The 17283-nt window shown below is 40.7% G+C and overlaps 1 protein-coding gene across 2 annotated transcripts in view; it reads left to right on the top strand.

Moving 5' to 3' along the window:
• FAM81A (family with sequence similarity 81 member A) overlaps nt 1–16971 on the top strand; it is an 84942-nt gene extending 67971 nt beyond the window's left edge. For both annotated transcript variants that reach the window (XM_032297292.1, XM_032297291.1), the window contains exons 6-9: nt 1374–1480; nt 6878–7013; nt 9263–9458; nt 14679–16971. In XM_032297292.1, coding sequence (XP_032153183.1) covers nt 1374–1480; nt 6878–7013; nt 9263–9458; nt 14679–14803 — 564 coding nt within the window. In that variant the 3' untranslated portion in view covers nt 14804–16971. The remainder of the gene's footprint in view (nt 1–1373; nt 1481–6877; nt 7014–9262; nt 9459–14678) is intronic.
• Nucleotides 16972–17283: the final 312 nt, after the last annotated feature.

The raw sequence follows: 17283 nt of genomic DNA, 5'->3' as shown, positions 1-17283 counted from the left end.
CTGGATCTGAAAAATACCACAAATCCTTAAGTAAGGAACATTGAACATTGTAATTTTCGCAGAAAAGGCAGAAATTTCACACAGGACTAGTTGTTTTTTTGTTTGTTTGTTTTTTTGAGATGGAGTTTCGCTCTTGTTGCCCAGGCTGGAGGGCAGTGGTGCGATCTTGGCTCACTGCAACCTCCACCTCCCAGGTTGAAGTGATTCTCCTGCCTCAGCCTCCTGAGTAGCTGGGACTGCAGGCGCACACCACCATGCCTGGCTAATCTTTTGTATTTTCAGTAGAGATGGGGTTTCACCATGTTGACCAGGATGGTCTCGATCTCTTGACCTCGTGATCCGCCCACCTCGGCCTCCCAAAGTGCTGGGATTATAGGCGTGAGCCACTACACCCAGCCGCAGAACTAGTTTTTGTTAAATTTCTGTAACGACAAGGGCAATGGGTAGTTGGTGTGAGAAAGATACAGGAGGGATCTAGTCTACCAGTTATATTGACTGGTGACCTGACTTGTTATGGAGGTAAATCTGAGACCTTGATGGACTTTGTAAACAATAAAAATTCTATTTTCTGGAGGCCAGGCGTGGTGGCTCACACCTGTAATCCCAGCACTTTGGGAGGCCGAGATGGGTGGATCACCTGAGGTCAGGAGTTCGAGACCAGCCTAGCCAATATGGTGACAACCCATCTCTGTAAAAAAAAATTCTATTTTCTGGCCGGACGTGGTGGCTCACACCTGTAATCCCAGCACTTTGGGAGGCCAAGGCGGGAGGCTCACGAGGTTAGGAGTTCGAGACCAGCCTGACCAACATGGTGAAATCCCATCTCTACTAAAAAATACAAAAGTTAGCCTGGTGTGGTGGTGCACACCTGTAATCCCAGCTTCTCAGGAGGCTGAGGCAGGAGAATCACTTGAACCCAGTAGGCGGAGGTTGCAGTGAGCCAAGATTGCACCATTGCACTCCAGCCTGGGCGACATAGTGAGACCACATCTCAAAAAAAAAAAAAAAATTATATTTTCTACGACTAGCAGTTTCACTGATGGTAGAAATTCCAAGGTAAAGTTGACTATATTTTATGACAGCTGGTGGAAGTTGTAGTCTTTGGCAGGAATTGGGCTTGCTCATCAGAGGGCTCCATGTAAAATTCAGTGCTTAGTGCATGATAAATATATTGGCAGTGCTACTGGTCTTGATTTTTGATGGGTGTATAAGAAAGAAAATGAAAGTGGAAAGATGAAGTAGACTTATAAATGAATTTATCAAATTAGATCGATTCTTAATGCCGTTGACTAGAATATGGCTTACTAAATGTTTTCTGAAGTTGCATCCGAACACGTTAGATGTGGTATTTATAAGCAAGGGTTCTTTTCCAGATTTCTCAGCTTTTAAGCAGAGTGGACTTGTCAATATCAGAGCAGAGCACCAAACTGAAGATGTCCCACAGAGATAGTAACCACCAGCTTCAGCTTTTGGACACTAAGTAAGCAATCAATTTATTTTTTTAAAAAAAGTGGTTGAAGTGCTTTGTGAGTTTATGCAATACGCTAATTTTTTTCTTGGTTTTTATTTATTGCACAAAGTGAAAACAATAATGGAAGTTAAAAAAAATTCTGTGTATCATATTGCCACTTTTCCTTCATAATGATTGTCTTTTGTGTTTGGATAATTATCCACCTATTCATTCAACAAGTGTGTATGGAGTATTAATTGACCTAGGGGCTGAGGACCTGGTAATGAACCCAAACCAGACTCTGTTTTTATCCTTGTGGAGTTTAGTCTAGGGAGCTGACAACCATTAATCAATGATGTAAATTAGCATCTGCTATATTATTACTAATGATGATAAGTGTGTTGAAGGAAAGGTTCATGGTTGTGGTAGGCTGAATAATGGTCCTCTAAATATCTTCATGTCCTAATCCCTGGGAGTTGTGAATGTATTACCTTATACGGCAAAAGAGGACTTTGCAGATGTGAGTAAGTTATGGATTTTAAAATGGGTTTTATCTGAGAAGACTGATATGATCACTAGAGTCCTTACAAGAGGGAGGGAACAGGATCAGAGTCAAGAGAGAAGGCCATGTGACATGGAGGTGAGACTAGGGTGATACACTTTGAGGATGGAGCAAAGGGTTCTCAGCCAAGGGACACAGGAGGCTACTAGAAGCTGTGAAAGGCAAGGAAACAATTTTCCCCTCAGAGCCCCCAGAAGAACCCACCCTGCAAGCATCTTGACTTTAGTCCAGTGAAACCTAGTTCAGACTTTCAGCTTCCAGAAGTGCAAGAGAACAAATCTGTATTGTTTTCTGCCACCAGGTTTGTGGTAATCAGTTAGAGCTGCCATGGGAAACTGATTCGGCGGTGCTGTGAGAATGAGTGACAGAGGCCTGGTTGTGGGTCTTCCTAAGGAAGGGATGTTGGAGGTGAGGGCTAAAGAGTGAAGGGGCTTTGCTATGTAAAGAGTAGGATGAGAATATATGAGGTTGAATAGCCTGTCGTGAGAGGAATGTGGCATGCGGGCCACTGAAAGATGAGGAGGGTGACTGGAACTGGGAGTGACGGTGAAGCAGTGGGGGCATGAAACTGCAGGGGAGGCGAGCCTGCTCGCAGGTGTGATTTTTTGTGACAGCAATAGACACAAATAGAAGAAGACAGAGTAAGAAGGCCCAACCTATGCCTAATCAGAATCCTATGACAAGACAACAGAGGGAATAGGGGAGAAGCAGTGTCAAAAGGGAGAATGGCAGACAAGTATACAGAATTGATGAAAGAGAAATCTTAAACTTAGGAAAGCAAGTACAGGGTGGGCACAGTGGCTCTCACCTGTAATCCCAACACTCTGGGAGGCCGAGGCGGGCAGATCACCTGAGGTCAGGAGTTTCAGACCAACCTGGCTAAAATGGTGAAACCCTGTCACTACTGAAATACAAAAAATAGCCAGGCGTGGTGACTCGGGCCTGTAATCCCATCTACTCAGAAGGCTGAGGCATGATAATTGCCTGAACCCAGGAGGCAGAGGTTGCAACAGTAGTGAACTGCGATTGCACCACTGTATCAGCCTGTGCAATAGAGCAGGACTCTGTCTCAAAAAAAAAAAAAAAAAGCCAAATACATTCCAGTAGAATAAGTAAAAAGCCAAGTCTAGACACATCAGCTTGGTGCTCTAAAACTACAGAACTCCAAACAAAGAAAGATCTTAAAGCAGAGAAAGTAATTAGACCAATGCTGATTCCTCAACCCTATTAATGGGGGCTCAGAGAAGGTGGTCTGGTACCTTCAGATACTGAGAGACAGGTTGTCAGCCAGTGGAAAAATAAAGATCTTTTAGACAAATGAGAACTCAAACTTAGCTGGGTGTGGTGGTGCATGCCTGTAGTCCCAGCTACTCAGGAGGCTGAGGCAAGAGGATTGCTTGAGTCCAGGAGACTGAGGCTGCAATGAGGTATGATCGAGCCACTGCACTCCAGTCTAGATGACAGAATGAGATCCTGTCTTAGAAAAAAAAAACAAAACTCAAAATGTACTAATAAACTTATGCTAATGGAATTTTAAAAAGACAGCCTTCATAGCTGTGTGTGGTGGTTCATGCCCATAATCCTGCATTTTGAAAGGCTGAGGTGGGCAGATCACCTGCAGTCAGGAGTTCAAGACCAGCCTGGCAAACATGGTGAAACCCCATCTCTACTGAAAATACAAAAGATTAGCCGGACATGGTGGTATGCGCCTGTAGTCCCAGCTACTTGGGAGGCTGAGGCAGGAGAATCATTTCAACCTGGGAGGTGGAGGTTGCAGTGAACCGAGATCACACCACTGCTCTCCTGCCTGAAAAACACAGCAAGATTCTGTATAAATAAATAAATAAATAAAAAGTCTTCAGGAAAAAGGAAAATAGGCTGGGTGCAGTGGTTCACGCCTATAACCCTAATGCTTTGGGAGGCCAAAGCTGTTGGATCACTTGAGGTTAGGAGTTTGAGACCAGCCTGGCCAACATGAAGAAACTATGTCTCTATTAAAAATATGAAAGTAGGTGGAAATCGTTTGAACCCAAGTGGCAGAGGTTGTAGTGAGCTGAAATCGTGCCACTGTACTCCAGCCTTGGCAACAGAGTGAGACTCTATCTCCAAAAAAAAAAAAAAAGGAAAATAACACAAAAGAAGGTCCAAAATATAAGAAGAAAGGATGTGCAAAGAATATGATGAACATTAGGCAAATCTAAACAAACAGTAATTTAAAGTCGAATTTGCAGAGGGTCAAAACAACTAAAATATAGGTCAATGACAACATCTAAATGCAGAGGAAGATTTCTGAAATTATTCTAAGGAGTTTTTCAGAATCAAATTAGAGACATTAAATAACTGTAGATCTTGATAAATTAAGTGTGAGTATTAAAATTTCTATTCTAAAAGAATAAAATTAGAGTATTTAATTTCCAAATGTTAGAAAAAATCTAAAGGACACAAATTCACATCAGATATGTGAAAGTGTTAGCAGGGATGTGGAGAACAGGACGTCTTTATAACACTGAGTAACATGTGAAGTAGTACAACCACTCTGGAAAAGAATCTGGTATTTTCTGGAAAAGTTGGATATATTCAGACCCTAGAGAAACTCTTCCAAATGTGAACCAGGAGCTACATGTCAGTATTTTCATAACAACATTATTTTTAATACTGAAGATGGATAAAAACAAACCGAAACAATGTCCATCAATAGAAGACTGGGTAAGCTGCAGTACATTTATAAAATGGAATACTATTCAACAATGAAGATGAAATCACTACAGCTATACAAATCAGTGTGAATGAATTTCACAGACATATGTTGAGTGACAAGAGAAGTAGAAAACTCACACTGTAGTACTGTTCCCTTTATATAAAATTGAAAAATATGCAATGCTGGCCAGCCAAGGTAGCTCATGCCTGTAATCCACGCACTCTGGGAGATCAAGACAGGCAGATTACGTAATGGTCAAGAGTTTGAGACCACCCTGGCCAGCATGGTGAAACTCTGTCTCTACAAAAATGTAAAAATTAGCCAGGCGTGGTGGCACACGCCTACAGTCCCAGCTACTTGGGAGGTTGAGGCAGGAGAATTGCTTGCACTTGGGAGGCGGAGGTTGCAGTGGGCTGAGATTGTACCACTGTATGTATTCTAGCCTGAGCAACAGTGTGAGACTCCATCTCAAACAAACAAAAAAAATTCAATGCTGAAAAATATGTTGTATTAGGATCCAAACCAATAGAATAAAATGATAAAGAATAATAAGTTCCAGTTAATTGTTACTTCTTGGGTGATGGGATGATTGCAGAGTACACTTGGGTCTTCTAAAGTCCTGGCAGTGTTCCATGTCTCAACCTGGCAGGGGTTCATGGTTGTATAGTTAGGGTACAAGCTAGCTTCCACGCTGGCTCTCACATAAAAGTGCAGAGATCAGTGGTCCAGAGGAGGCAGACAGCACTCACAACTCAGTGTGGTTTCTCCAAGGCTCCAGTCCTTGTCCCTTCCCAGTCACCTGGGACAGGGAGAGAGTCCAGGGCAGATATGACTGGGAAGGTGTGCTTATGAGTTTTATGCATCATGCAGCTACATCTCACTGCAAGGGAGTCTGGGAAATGTGGTTTCTGGCTAGGCAGCCATGTACCCAGTTGACATTTGAGGGCTTCTTAATAAGGAAGAAGAAGAGAACTGATAATGCAGGACAAGTGGTGGCTCTACTACAATGGGTGTTCATGTTATTATTATTTAAATAACACATCTGCATCACATAAATTCTTCTGTATTTTATTACATATATAATAAAAATTAGAAAGAAGTAATTAAGAGCGCGGTAGCATGTATGGACAGTTATAAGGAATTTGGGAAGGGAGAGGAATGGGAGGATGGGATGAATTTCAGTTTTTCTTTTGATTGACATTAGGAAGTATCCATAGAGGGCTAGAGCAATTTGGGGAACATTAGAGAGAAAGAGAGCCAGGTTCTAGCCCCAAGAAATAAAAAGGACTAGGAGGAAGAGCCTGGGGAAGAAGGGGACCCTAGAACAGATGAGAGACTGTGTCCACTGAGCCAGGAAGGACCATCAGGTGTTTTATCTGTTGTATTCTCCTGTCCTACCAGCTTCCCAAATTAGTGCTAAGTGCAATTCTAAGAAAAGATAAACATGTAATTCTGATTGAGCTGAGTTTAATGCCAGCATATATACCAGAAATATGATAGTTGGAAACTGATGTTGTTTGATGTCATTAAAAAAATTGTTAGAACCAGAAATACCATTTGACCCAGCAATCCCATTATTGTGTATATACCAAAAGGAATATACATCATTCTATTATAAAGACACATGCATGAATATGTTCATTAAAGCACTTATTCACAGTAGCAAAGACATGGAATCAACGCAGTTGCCCATGAATGATAGAGTGGATAAAGAAAATATGGTACTTATATACCATGGAATACTATGCAGTCATAAAAAGGAGTAAGATCATGCCCTTTGTAGGGACATGGTTGGAGCAGGAAGCCATTATCCTTAGCAAACTAATGCAGGAACAGAAAACCAAACACCTCATGTTCTTACTTATAAGTGGGAGCTGAACAATGAGAACACGTAGACACGGGGAGGGGACCAACACATATTTGGGCCTGGGGGGTTGGGTGGGGGAAGGTAGAGCATCAGGAAAAATAGCTAATGGATGCAGGGCTTAATACCTAGGTGATGGGTTGACAGGTGCAGCAAACCACCATGGCATGTTTACCTGTGTAACAAACCTGCCCGTCCTGCCCATGTACCCTGGAACTTAGCATTTTTTTAAAAAACTGTTTTACATGTAACTTGCAATTGTTTTTTCTTTCTTTTTTTTTTTTTTTTTTTTTTTTTTTTAAGATTTAAAGGTACAGTTGAAGAACTCAGTAACCAGATATTATCTGCACGGAGTTGGTTGCAACAGGAACAAGAACGGATAGAAAAACAGCTTTTACAGAAAATTGACCAGCTTTCCTTGATTGTTAAGGAAAACAGTGTAGGTATTGATGTTTAACAATAATTCTGTGAAGTTATTCAGTGGGGGCCTATCCTGTTTGAATAATAATACCTGATAACTCATCACTGATTTATTTGGCACCACCTAAAGCTCTTCAATTGTTTTTTGCCTTAAAATCCATTTCCATAGTTCATATTGATTCTTTTCTTAAAATCCATTTCCATAGTTCATATTGATTCTTTTCATTCTTCATAAAGACATAGAACACTTTGACTTGTTTTGGTTAACAAAGACCAAGTAGAAAATTCCAGCTAAAATGAACTTAAGCTAAAACCTTAATGATCCAAATTGTTCATCTGCATTTCTACATAAAACTAAGAATTACCAACTTCGTCCTTGTTTGTTTTAATTTCTTGATCTGGTTTTGCTTTCTGCCCGGTGTTGAATAGATTTCCCCCTCCAGATCACTCCTTTCTACTGTAGCTATATGTGAGATACCACAGTGCAACATGTAAACAGAATCCACCATTTTTTCCCCATTTTCTTCTCCTTTATCCCAATCTCACATAGAGCTAAGGTTTGTAGAACTGCTCAAAAATGATATCAAGAAAGTCTTCTGCCGGGTGCCGTGGCTCACACCTGTAATCCCAACACTTTAGGAGGCTGAGGCAGGAGGATCACTTGATCCCAGGAGTTTGACACCAGCCTGGGCAACATGGTGAAACCCCATCTCTACAAAAAACACAACAATTAGCTGAGCATGGGGGCACACGCTTGTAGTCCGAGCTACCCGGGAGGCTGAGCGCAAATGAAGCTTGAGTCCAGAAAGGTCAAGGCTACAGTGAGCTAGAACTGCACCTGTGCTGTAGCCTCGGCCACAGAGCAAGACTTGATCTCAAAATTTAAAAAGTCCTACATATGTAGCTTTTAAAAATCATTATGGTCCCAAACCAGTACCTGGCAAGCAAATTTTTGTTGGTTTTAATTATTTAGCATGACATGTCTGTCCCCCTTCCCTTTTCTGACACTGTTTCCTCTTGTTGGATATGGATGACTGAGCTGCAATGACGGGTGCAGTTTACATCTCTGACTCTGCTCTCTCCAGATATGGAGCCACTGAATTGCAGTCTCTGCACTGAGCACCATCAAGAGAGCATTATCATGCCGTAACCCACTTACAGCCTGGAGTCTGCAGTCCTGGCCTCCATGCTCACTGGCAGACGCAGATTCCCATAAAAACCAAGCATGTGGAAAGGAAAGGAAAGAGAATGCTTAATTTTTATACATGATTTTATATATATTTAAAATATTAAATATTGTCTTTTAAATATTTCCCCATATTTCCATCACATCTACTGATTGACTTAGTTGGGTTCATACTAATACATTTTACTAACAATTCTTGGTCTTTGGATCACTGTTTATGTATAGATTGGTTGAATAGCTAATAATAAACCCCAGGATAATGGTGGCTTTCATGAAACAGCAGCTTATTTTTATTTCACATAACAGAGTCTGAGTATGGGTAATGCAGGATTCATATGATGGTTTGTCAGTCCTCAGTGACCCAGGATCCTTCTAGTTCACCTTTTTGCCAATCCTAGAGTGATCCATATCCTCATAATTTAGTATGGCTGCTAGAACTCCAGCTGTTCTGGCTGAATTCCAGAAAGAGAAGGAAGAAGGAGGGAGTAAGAATATATATCAGCTGTCTTTCAACTTTTCTTGGAAGCTGCCATGTACACTTGTACTTACATCTCATTGAATGTAGTCTTTTTTATTTTTCATTTTTGAGACAGAGTGTCATTCTGTTACCCAGGCTGGAGTGTAATGGCGCAATCTCGGCTCACTGCAACCTCCGCCTCCCAGGTTCAAGCAATCCTCCTGCCTCAGCCTCCCAAGTAGCTGGGATTATAGGTGCCCACTACCATGCCTGGCTAATTTTTGTATTTTTAGTAGAGGCAAGATTTTACCATGTTGATCAGGCTGGTTTTGAACTCCCGACCTCAGGTAATCCGCCTGCTTCACCTCCCAAAGTGCTGGGATTATAGGCGTAAGCCACCACACCCATCCAGAAAATGTAGTCTTTATTTTGAATGACCTTGTACCCAGCCAAAAATCATCGATTTTTTAAGGAAGAAAGGGAGAATGGATATTAGGGTGGCAACAAGCAGCTGTTGCGAATCTGCTCCTTGCAGATTGTTGTTAAATGATATTATGGCTGATTCGAATGCAATGCGAATTTTCTTTTTGGAGTGATTAAGTGCAGTTCTTATCATGGATCTCAGGGGGCCAGTGAAAGGGACATGGAGAAGAAGCTCAGCCAGATGTCGGCCAGACTTGACAAAATAGAAGAGGGTCAGAAGAAGACTTTCGATAGTCAGAGAACAAGGCAGGAAGAGGAGAAGATGCACGGGCGAATCACCAAGCTGGAGTTACAGATGAACCAGAACATCAAGGAAATGAAAGCGGAAGTTAATGCTGGTAGGCCAGAACCAAAACAGCTCACATGCTTTGTTTTCTGTCTGATCTAAAACTTATTAATCAGTATCTCCTGCAACTACCCATGAACCTAGCTAAGGGTAATAACCATGAAATATCCTTAGTTGGTTTTCTAAGTAGCTCTGCTGTCTTTTCTAAGTAGCTACAATGCCGTTTGAATTTCAGCTATATAAAGACAGACAGACAAAACTGAAATTGCTTAGCTGGCAACTGAGGTACATTTTCTTTAGCACAATCTGCCAGTTCTTTTCTATTCGTAGCCAAGGTTAACATGTCTCAAAAGAAAGCACATATCTTTGAAGAGTTTTTGAGGGCTTATTTTACATGGTGTTAGCAGTACAGTACCACCCTGGCAATGAATGATTTTCCTCTTCTGGCAGGTCAGCAGGGCCCATGAATTCACACTTGCTTAGAGAACATTAGAGCTGATTTCAACTTCTGAGTGCTGTTGTATACAGGAGGCATTAGATTTATGCTCTGAACTCAGAGACACAGAACTGCGACCCCTAAGTGGAAGGTACCTGAAGACAGATTTTAACTCAATATGAGACAGAAGTACCTTTAAGTTAATGAGCCCTAAAAGACACTGATGGCTTTGGGAGCTTGAGGGGTCTTCGTTACAGAATGTATTTAAGTGGAGACTGGTTAATTGTGGTCAGCAAGAAGACGTTCTTGTAGTGTGAGAAGTGGAACTAAATTCTCTCCTAGCTCCTTCCAGCTGTATGATTCCATGAATTTTCTTCTGTGAAATGGCCACTTGAAAATAAAAGTGCTACTTATGCCAAGAATAATTTTGTTATTACCACCAAATGTGTATTATTTTATTTATAGGAGCTACAATTAAATATATGAATTGGATAACTTGTAAAGATAAAAATGAATTTTCTTTCTTAGTCTTTGGACTATTAAAATATGGTATTTGAATATTTCATCGATGTTTAACTTTACATCATTCCCTGAATAAATGTATTGTTATCTATTTAACATACCATTGAGGGTGTTAATATTTAGCACCTAATATGAAAAGCATCTGAGTGTTTTTAAAATTAAAGCCGGCCGGGCACAGTGGTCGCACCTATAATCCCAGCCCTTTGGGAGGCCGAGGCAGGTAATCACAAGGTCAGGAGATTGAGACCAGCCTGGCTAACATGGTGAAACCCCGTCTCTACTAAACACACAAAAAATTAGCCAGGCATGGTGGCGCATGCCTGGAGTCCCAGCTACTCGGGAGGCTGAGGCGGGAGAATCGCTTGAACCCGGGAGGCCGAGGTTGCAGTGAGTTGAGATTGTGCCACTGCACTCCAGGCTGTGCAGCACAGTGAGACTCCGTCTCAAATAAAACAAAACAAAACATATATATCTATAAATAAATAAAATTAAAGCCATTTTCTTTATTAAAAAGATAATATATTTCTTTCTTTTTTTTTTTTTGAGACAGAGTCTTGCTCTATGACCCATAATGGAGTGCAGTAGCATGATCTCAGCTTCACTGCAACCTCTGCCTCCAGGGTTCAAGCGATTTCCCTGCCCCAGGCTCCTGAGTAGCTGGGATTACAGGCATATGCCACCAAGCCCAGCTAAGCTAATTTTTTTTTTTTTTTTTGTATTTTTAATAGAGACAGGGTTTCACCATGTTGGCCAGGCTGGTCTTGAACTCTTGACCTCAAGTGATCCTCCTACCATGGCCTCCCAGACTGCTGGGATTACAGGTGTGAGCCACCAGACCTGGCCTCATGATGCCTTTTTACCCCTTTATTATTTCCTTTTTTCTTTTTTTTTTTGGAAATACAAAAAATGACAGAGTGAGACAGGGGCTGGCTCTGTTGGCTAGGCTGGAGTGAAGTGATGTGATTGTAGCTCACTGTAGCCTCCTGGGCTCAAGCTGTCTCCCTGCCTCGACCTACCAAAGCACTGAAATTACAGGTGTGAGCCACTGCCTGGTCACCCTTTTATTATTTCAGTGTATATATGCTAAGAACAAGAATATTCCCTTATTCATAACTTCAGTGCAATGTATCATCCATGAAATGTTTGTTAATATTCAATTTTTAACGTGCTGCTTTCCTTTTCCAGTCCAGTGTCTTTTTTTTCTAATTACATGGTTTTTTATTTTAAAAAAGTGTTGTATATATTTAAGGTATACAATAAGATGTTCATATTTTGGTAAACATATACATATTCAAATAGTTACTGGATTCAAGCAAGTTAACATATGTATCATCTCACAGGTATTCGTGTGTGTGTGTCTGTGTGTGTGTGTATGGCAGGAACACCTGAAAATGTACTCTTAGCAAAAATCCCAAATACAATAGAATATTATTGACTGTAGTCCTCATGCTATACATGAGATGTCTGGGCTTTTTCATTTTGCATATCAGCAAATTGTATCCTTTAACCTACATCTCCCCATTTCCTCCTCTTCCTCCCCACCTTTGGTAACCCCCATTGTATTCTATCTGTGTTTTTGACTTTCATTTTTTGTTTGTTTTTTGAAACGCAGTCTCACTCTGTCACTCAGGCTGGAGTGCAGAGGCATGATCTTGGTTCACTGCAACCTCTGCTTCCCAAGTTCAAGTGATTCTCATGCCTCAGCCTCACGAGTAGCTGGGATTGTAGATGTGAGCCGCCATACCTGGCTTATTTTAATATTTTTAGTAGAGATGGAGTTTCACCCCGTGGCCACTCTGATCTCAAACTCCTGACCTCAAGTAATCCACCTGCCTTGGCAGGACTGCCTGCCTGCTCTCTCTCCCTTCCTCCTTCCCTCCGTCCTTCCTTCCCTCCTTCCCACCTTCCTTCCTTCTTTCTTTTCTTCGTTCCTTCTTTCTCTTTCTTTTTTGATTCCACATTTGAGATTATGCAGTATTTTTCTTTCTGTATCTGTCTTATTTCACTTAGCATAATGCCCTCCATTTGTATCCATTTGTGACAAATGGCAGGCTCTCCTTTTTTTGTAAGGCTAATATTCATCATATGTGTATATACACACTTCCTTTAATCACTAATTTTTTGATGGGCACACTTCAGTTGCTTCTCTATGTTGGCTATTGTAAATAATACTGCAATGAACAGGAGAGTGCAGATATCTTGAAGAGGTAGTTATTTAATTTCCTTTGGGAATACACCCAGTAGTGAGATGGCTAGGTTGTACGGTATTGCATTTTTAATTTCTTTAGTAACCTCTATACCAAGCTTGTCCAACCCACAGCGCACAGGCCATATGTGGCCCAGGATGGCTTTAAATGCAGCCCTAGACATATTCATAAACTTTCTTAAAACATTATGAGATTTTTTTTGCGATTTTTTGTTTGTTTAGCTCATCAGCTATCATTAGTGTTAGTGTATTTGACATGTGGCCCAAGACAATTCTTACAGTGTGGCCCAGGGAAGCCGAAAGATTGGACGCCCCTACCTTATACCGTTTTCCCCAATGGCTGCCCCCTTCTGCATTCCCACCGACAGTGTACAAGTGTTCCCCTTTCTTCACACTGTTGCCAACGCTTGTACGCTTTTGTCTTTTAGATAATAGCCATCCTAGCAAGTATGAGGTGATAACTTATTGTGGTTTTAATTTGTATTTCGCTTATGATTGTTGATGTTGGCCCTTCAGGTTCTAATCCAGAGTTACACATTGTATTCAATTGTTACGTTTCTTTATTTAGTCTCTATTCATCTGGACCAGTTCCTCAGTGATCTTGACATTTTGTTGTTGTTGTTGGAGAAGCAAAAATAATGTATTCTTTCATATAATGTCTTCCTTACATCACTTTAACACTCCTCTATAAGTTATCTCATTATGATGATGATGGTGATACCAGAGGTGCTCATCTGGCTTGACATGTTTTTCTAGTGCAACCTTTTAAATTACTAGGTCCCTAAATTAAATTATCTGGTTCACTGCTGTTATTGTACTAAACTGACCCTAAACCAATCTTTGCTGTTCCTAAATTTAGAGAGGAAAAGAACTCTTCACAACATTCCAGCCTTTCTGCCACTGAACTCTGCTGACAGAAAAGCAAATTTCAAGAATTTTAAAATACAAAAAGTTTTTTTTTTTTAAGGAAGAATGAGAGAAAGAAAGAAAAAGAATAAAGAAAAAGAATAAAGGAAAGGAAGAAAGAGGAAGGGGGAGAGAGAACAGGGGTGTTGCTTTATTGCCCGGGCTAAAATGCAGTCTAAAACTGGGTATGCCTGTAATTGTGTTTAATAATAGAGACATTAAAAAAAAAAATGAGGGAAGAAAATAATTAACAAGCAGCCAACCGATCTTGACATTTTAAATGAATATCATACAGGCAGCATTTTGCAGACTATCCCTCAGTTTAGACTTGTTTGCTTCATCTTTTTTTGCAGAAGAGTCGTTTTTTTTTTTGTGATGGAGTCTCGCTCTGCCCCTAGGCTGGAGTGCAGTAGCAAGATCTCGGCTCACTGCGCTGAACTCGGTTTCCCGGGTTCAAGTGATTCTCCTTCCTCAGACTTCTGAGTAGCTGGGACTACAGATGTGCACCATCATGCTCAGCTAATTTTTGTATTTTTAGTAGAGATGGGGTTTCACCATGTTATCCTGGATGATCTCCAGCTCCTGACTTCAGGTGATCAACCCGCCTCAGCCTCCCAAAGTGTTGAGATTATTGGCGTGAGCCACCATACCAGGCCTGTTTGCTTCATCTTGATATAATTTAGGTTGTGCTTTTTGGTATTCTTTGAAAATGTCAATAAGTGATGTTGTGCCCTGCCCGGGGTATCTTTTCAGGAGTTACATGATGTTGGTTTCTCCCAGTATTGGTGTCATTAACTCTGATCCCTTGGCTAAAGTGATACATGTCAGATTTCTGCATTATAATAGCTCCTTTTTCCTTTTTGTAATTAAAAAGTAATCTCTAGGGAGAGACTATGAAACTCACCTGTTACCCATCAAACTTTTACCCCAGGGGTTTTAACATCTATTAGTAACTTTTGCCTGAAGCCGGGCGTGGTGGCTCACGCCTGTAATCCCAGCACTTTGGGAGGCTGAGGTGGGTGGATCACCTGAGGTCAGGAGTTCGAGACCAGCCTGACCAATATGGTGAAACCCCATCTTTGTAAAAAAGAAAAAAAAAAAAAGTAATTTTTGCCTGAATCAACCATTACTAGATGCTATAGAATTTGATACAGCATTGTTTGTGAAATATTAACTCTTGTGAACTTTACCTTTCCTTCAAGGGTTTACAGCCGTCTATGAAAGCATAGGATCCCTCAGGCAAGTTCTCGAGGCCAAGATGAAGCTGGACAGGGACCAGCTACAGAAGCAGATCCAACTGATGCAGAAGCCGGAAACCCCCATGTGAAGGGAGCTGGCACAAGGTCCTAAAAGACAGTGTTGCCAGTGGGGCCAGGAGCCGGATACCTCTGTAGCCAGGCCGTCGCCGCATTCTGGATTGTTCCATCCGTGGCGTGCATGTGCCAAGAAATGTGTTTTTATGGGTCTAAACGTTTACCTTGAGTCTTGAAAATACTCTAAAAGTATGAAATACCGTTTTTACCACTTTATTTCACTTCTCTAAATTCAACGGAAATCCCCACCCCCCCGTATTTTGAAAGGCTTTTATCTTCTTCATTTTATGAATGGAAAGATGACAATTTTTCTTCAATGCTTGATGCACTAGCAAAGACTTTACTATTTTGAAAAATGTCATAGTGATTTTTTTAAATTAAGAAACTAATGAATCATCACAGGAATGTGTTGCTCCTCACCCTAAATTAAGAGAATGTTCCAGTAGATTAGCCTTCAACCTTTGAGTCCAATTTGGATTTTATTATTGTTGTCTATGCATTTCTTATATTGGTTATCTCCTTGTAAATCTTCTGTCTTTTGTAAGGGGAAATGATTTAACACTTAGAAGAAACCCCACCATTTATGTAATGAATATAGTTTAAAAATTGCTAACTGCCATATGGATTGCAAATTAAATGGAAACTTATTTAGATATTGTAAGGCTCAATATCTACATTGACCACCTAGATATTACAGGTTTTAATATTTAAAACTATTTTTGAATTATCCACAGCCTGAATAGTGATAGCCATATATTTAATAATGGAATGGTGGTTAACAGTCTATTTACTGCACAATTAATTGTTCACTAATCAAAATAGAACGTGATACTTTTTCAGAGTTTATGATCTCTTTAAATGTCTCCAAAATTGGCACAAAGTGCTAGAGTTTGTATACATTTATTGTAACTGTATTTTCGTGCCTTGGTTTTCTCATGTTAATGCACTGTACTCTGTAACTTTTGCAGACAAAATAGAAAGTAAGATAATTCATCAGAAGTATGATGTCAAACAGGAATCTTCCGTATTTTTTAAATGTTCTAAAAATTTTGTCACTGTTGTTAAGGGATTAATCATTCAGTATTACTAATGGAATAGAAATTCATACTTTTGTATGGACAATAATTCATATCGATATTGCATTTATAGCACTATCAAGAAACTTGATCTTGAGCAACTTTGTAGATGATGGGTGTTTTATTTTCAATTGCCGTATTTGATCAGTCATTGAAAATTGGCCCCAGTGCTGTTTGTTCATCTCTGTGTGTAAAAACCGACAGTGAGACACGCCGTTCTGAACTGTGAGGGTGCCCCAGGAAAAAGAAAAACAGGAATACTTTAACAATTAAAAAGAAAAAAATGTTTTTTTGTTTGCCAAGGACTCAGGAAAATAAAAAGCATTTTCTATTTTTAGGATAAATCACAAATGAAATATCTAACTGGCTATTACTGTTTACCCATATAAAATATGCTGCTAAAGTACATATGTTACTCTCAATGGCCTGACAAATTTTCTTTTTTCAAATTTGGACATGAGAGGTTATACAGGGACTGTATCATCCAACACGTATTTTCTTATTTTGTCATAAATTTCCACTTAACAAAGAAAAAAAGAGGCAAATGCTCTTTTGCAATCAGAAAGTGAATTTCTTTTGTGGTAGCGTACACACATTTCATGTGGTCCTCCACGTTTAAGCACAAACCACAGCACAGGAAGCCACACCCCTCCAGCATCTCTGTTCTCTGGGGTCTTTGAGGAGAAGGAATCAGAACATCGACACCTGGGAAGAGGGAGGTGGGGAGCACCAGCTACACCTGGCCAAGGGGTGATATAAGTAGGTGACATGTGGCTGTCAGCTGAGCTTCTCAGGTGCCTCTGACATTGCCAGCTCCATGAGATGAGCCACCACAGGCGTGCTCCACCTCGGCTACATGTTGGAATCATCTGGAGGAGCTGGGAAGGTTACTGATGCCCCTCTGTGCCTCCTAGACAGATTAAGTCAGAACCTCTGGGAGGTGGGTCGCAGGCATCAGTGTGTGTCCGAGGCCTGCACGTGTTTTGGTGTGCAGCTGAGCCACAGTGCAGTACTCTTCTCACCAAAGCTCAAATGAGAATCAGCTTCCATATTCTTTCCTCGACCAGAAATTTGCAATAAAAAGAAATATAAAATTTTCAAGTAAATGTGGTGTATGACTTTTAAATTTAAAAGTCTTTTAGTGCTGAGGTGAAGACTGAATTAGGTAAAATGCCATAGGAAATATTGCTGTTTGCTCTCTGTGGAAACACTTTGATGGTTGAAATAAAGTGCTCAAGTCCTGGCAGCCCCTCTGAGGACTGGAATGTCATTGGGAGCTGCTGGTCTGTGGGCTGTGGGGCCTTCTCTGCGGCCTTCCTGTCTCTGGCAGTTCCCGAGTGTGTGCTGTGTGCCCGTGCCATGTCCCTTGTGGGTGTCAACTCATTCCATTTTAACTAGTTGAGTTCGCTACCATTTCC

The sequence above is a fragment of the Sapajus apella genome, unplaced genomic scaffold (genome assembly GCF_009761245.1).
Source record: "Sapajus apella isolate SASKATOON/1434 unplaced genomic scaffold, GSC_monkey_1.0 scaffold37, whole genome shotgun sequence".
Classification (NCBI taxonomy): Eukaryota; Metazoa; Chordata; class Mammalia; order Primates; family Cebidae; genus Sapajus; species Sapajus apella.
The sequence above is the reverse complement of the archived record's forward strand: the minus strand, read 5'-3'. Positions and strand labels throughout refer to the sequence as shown.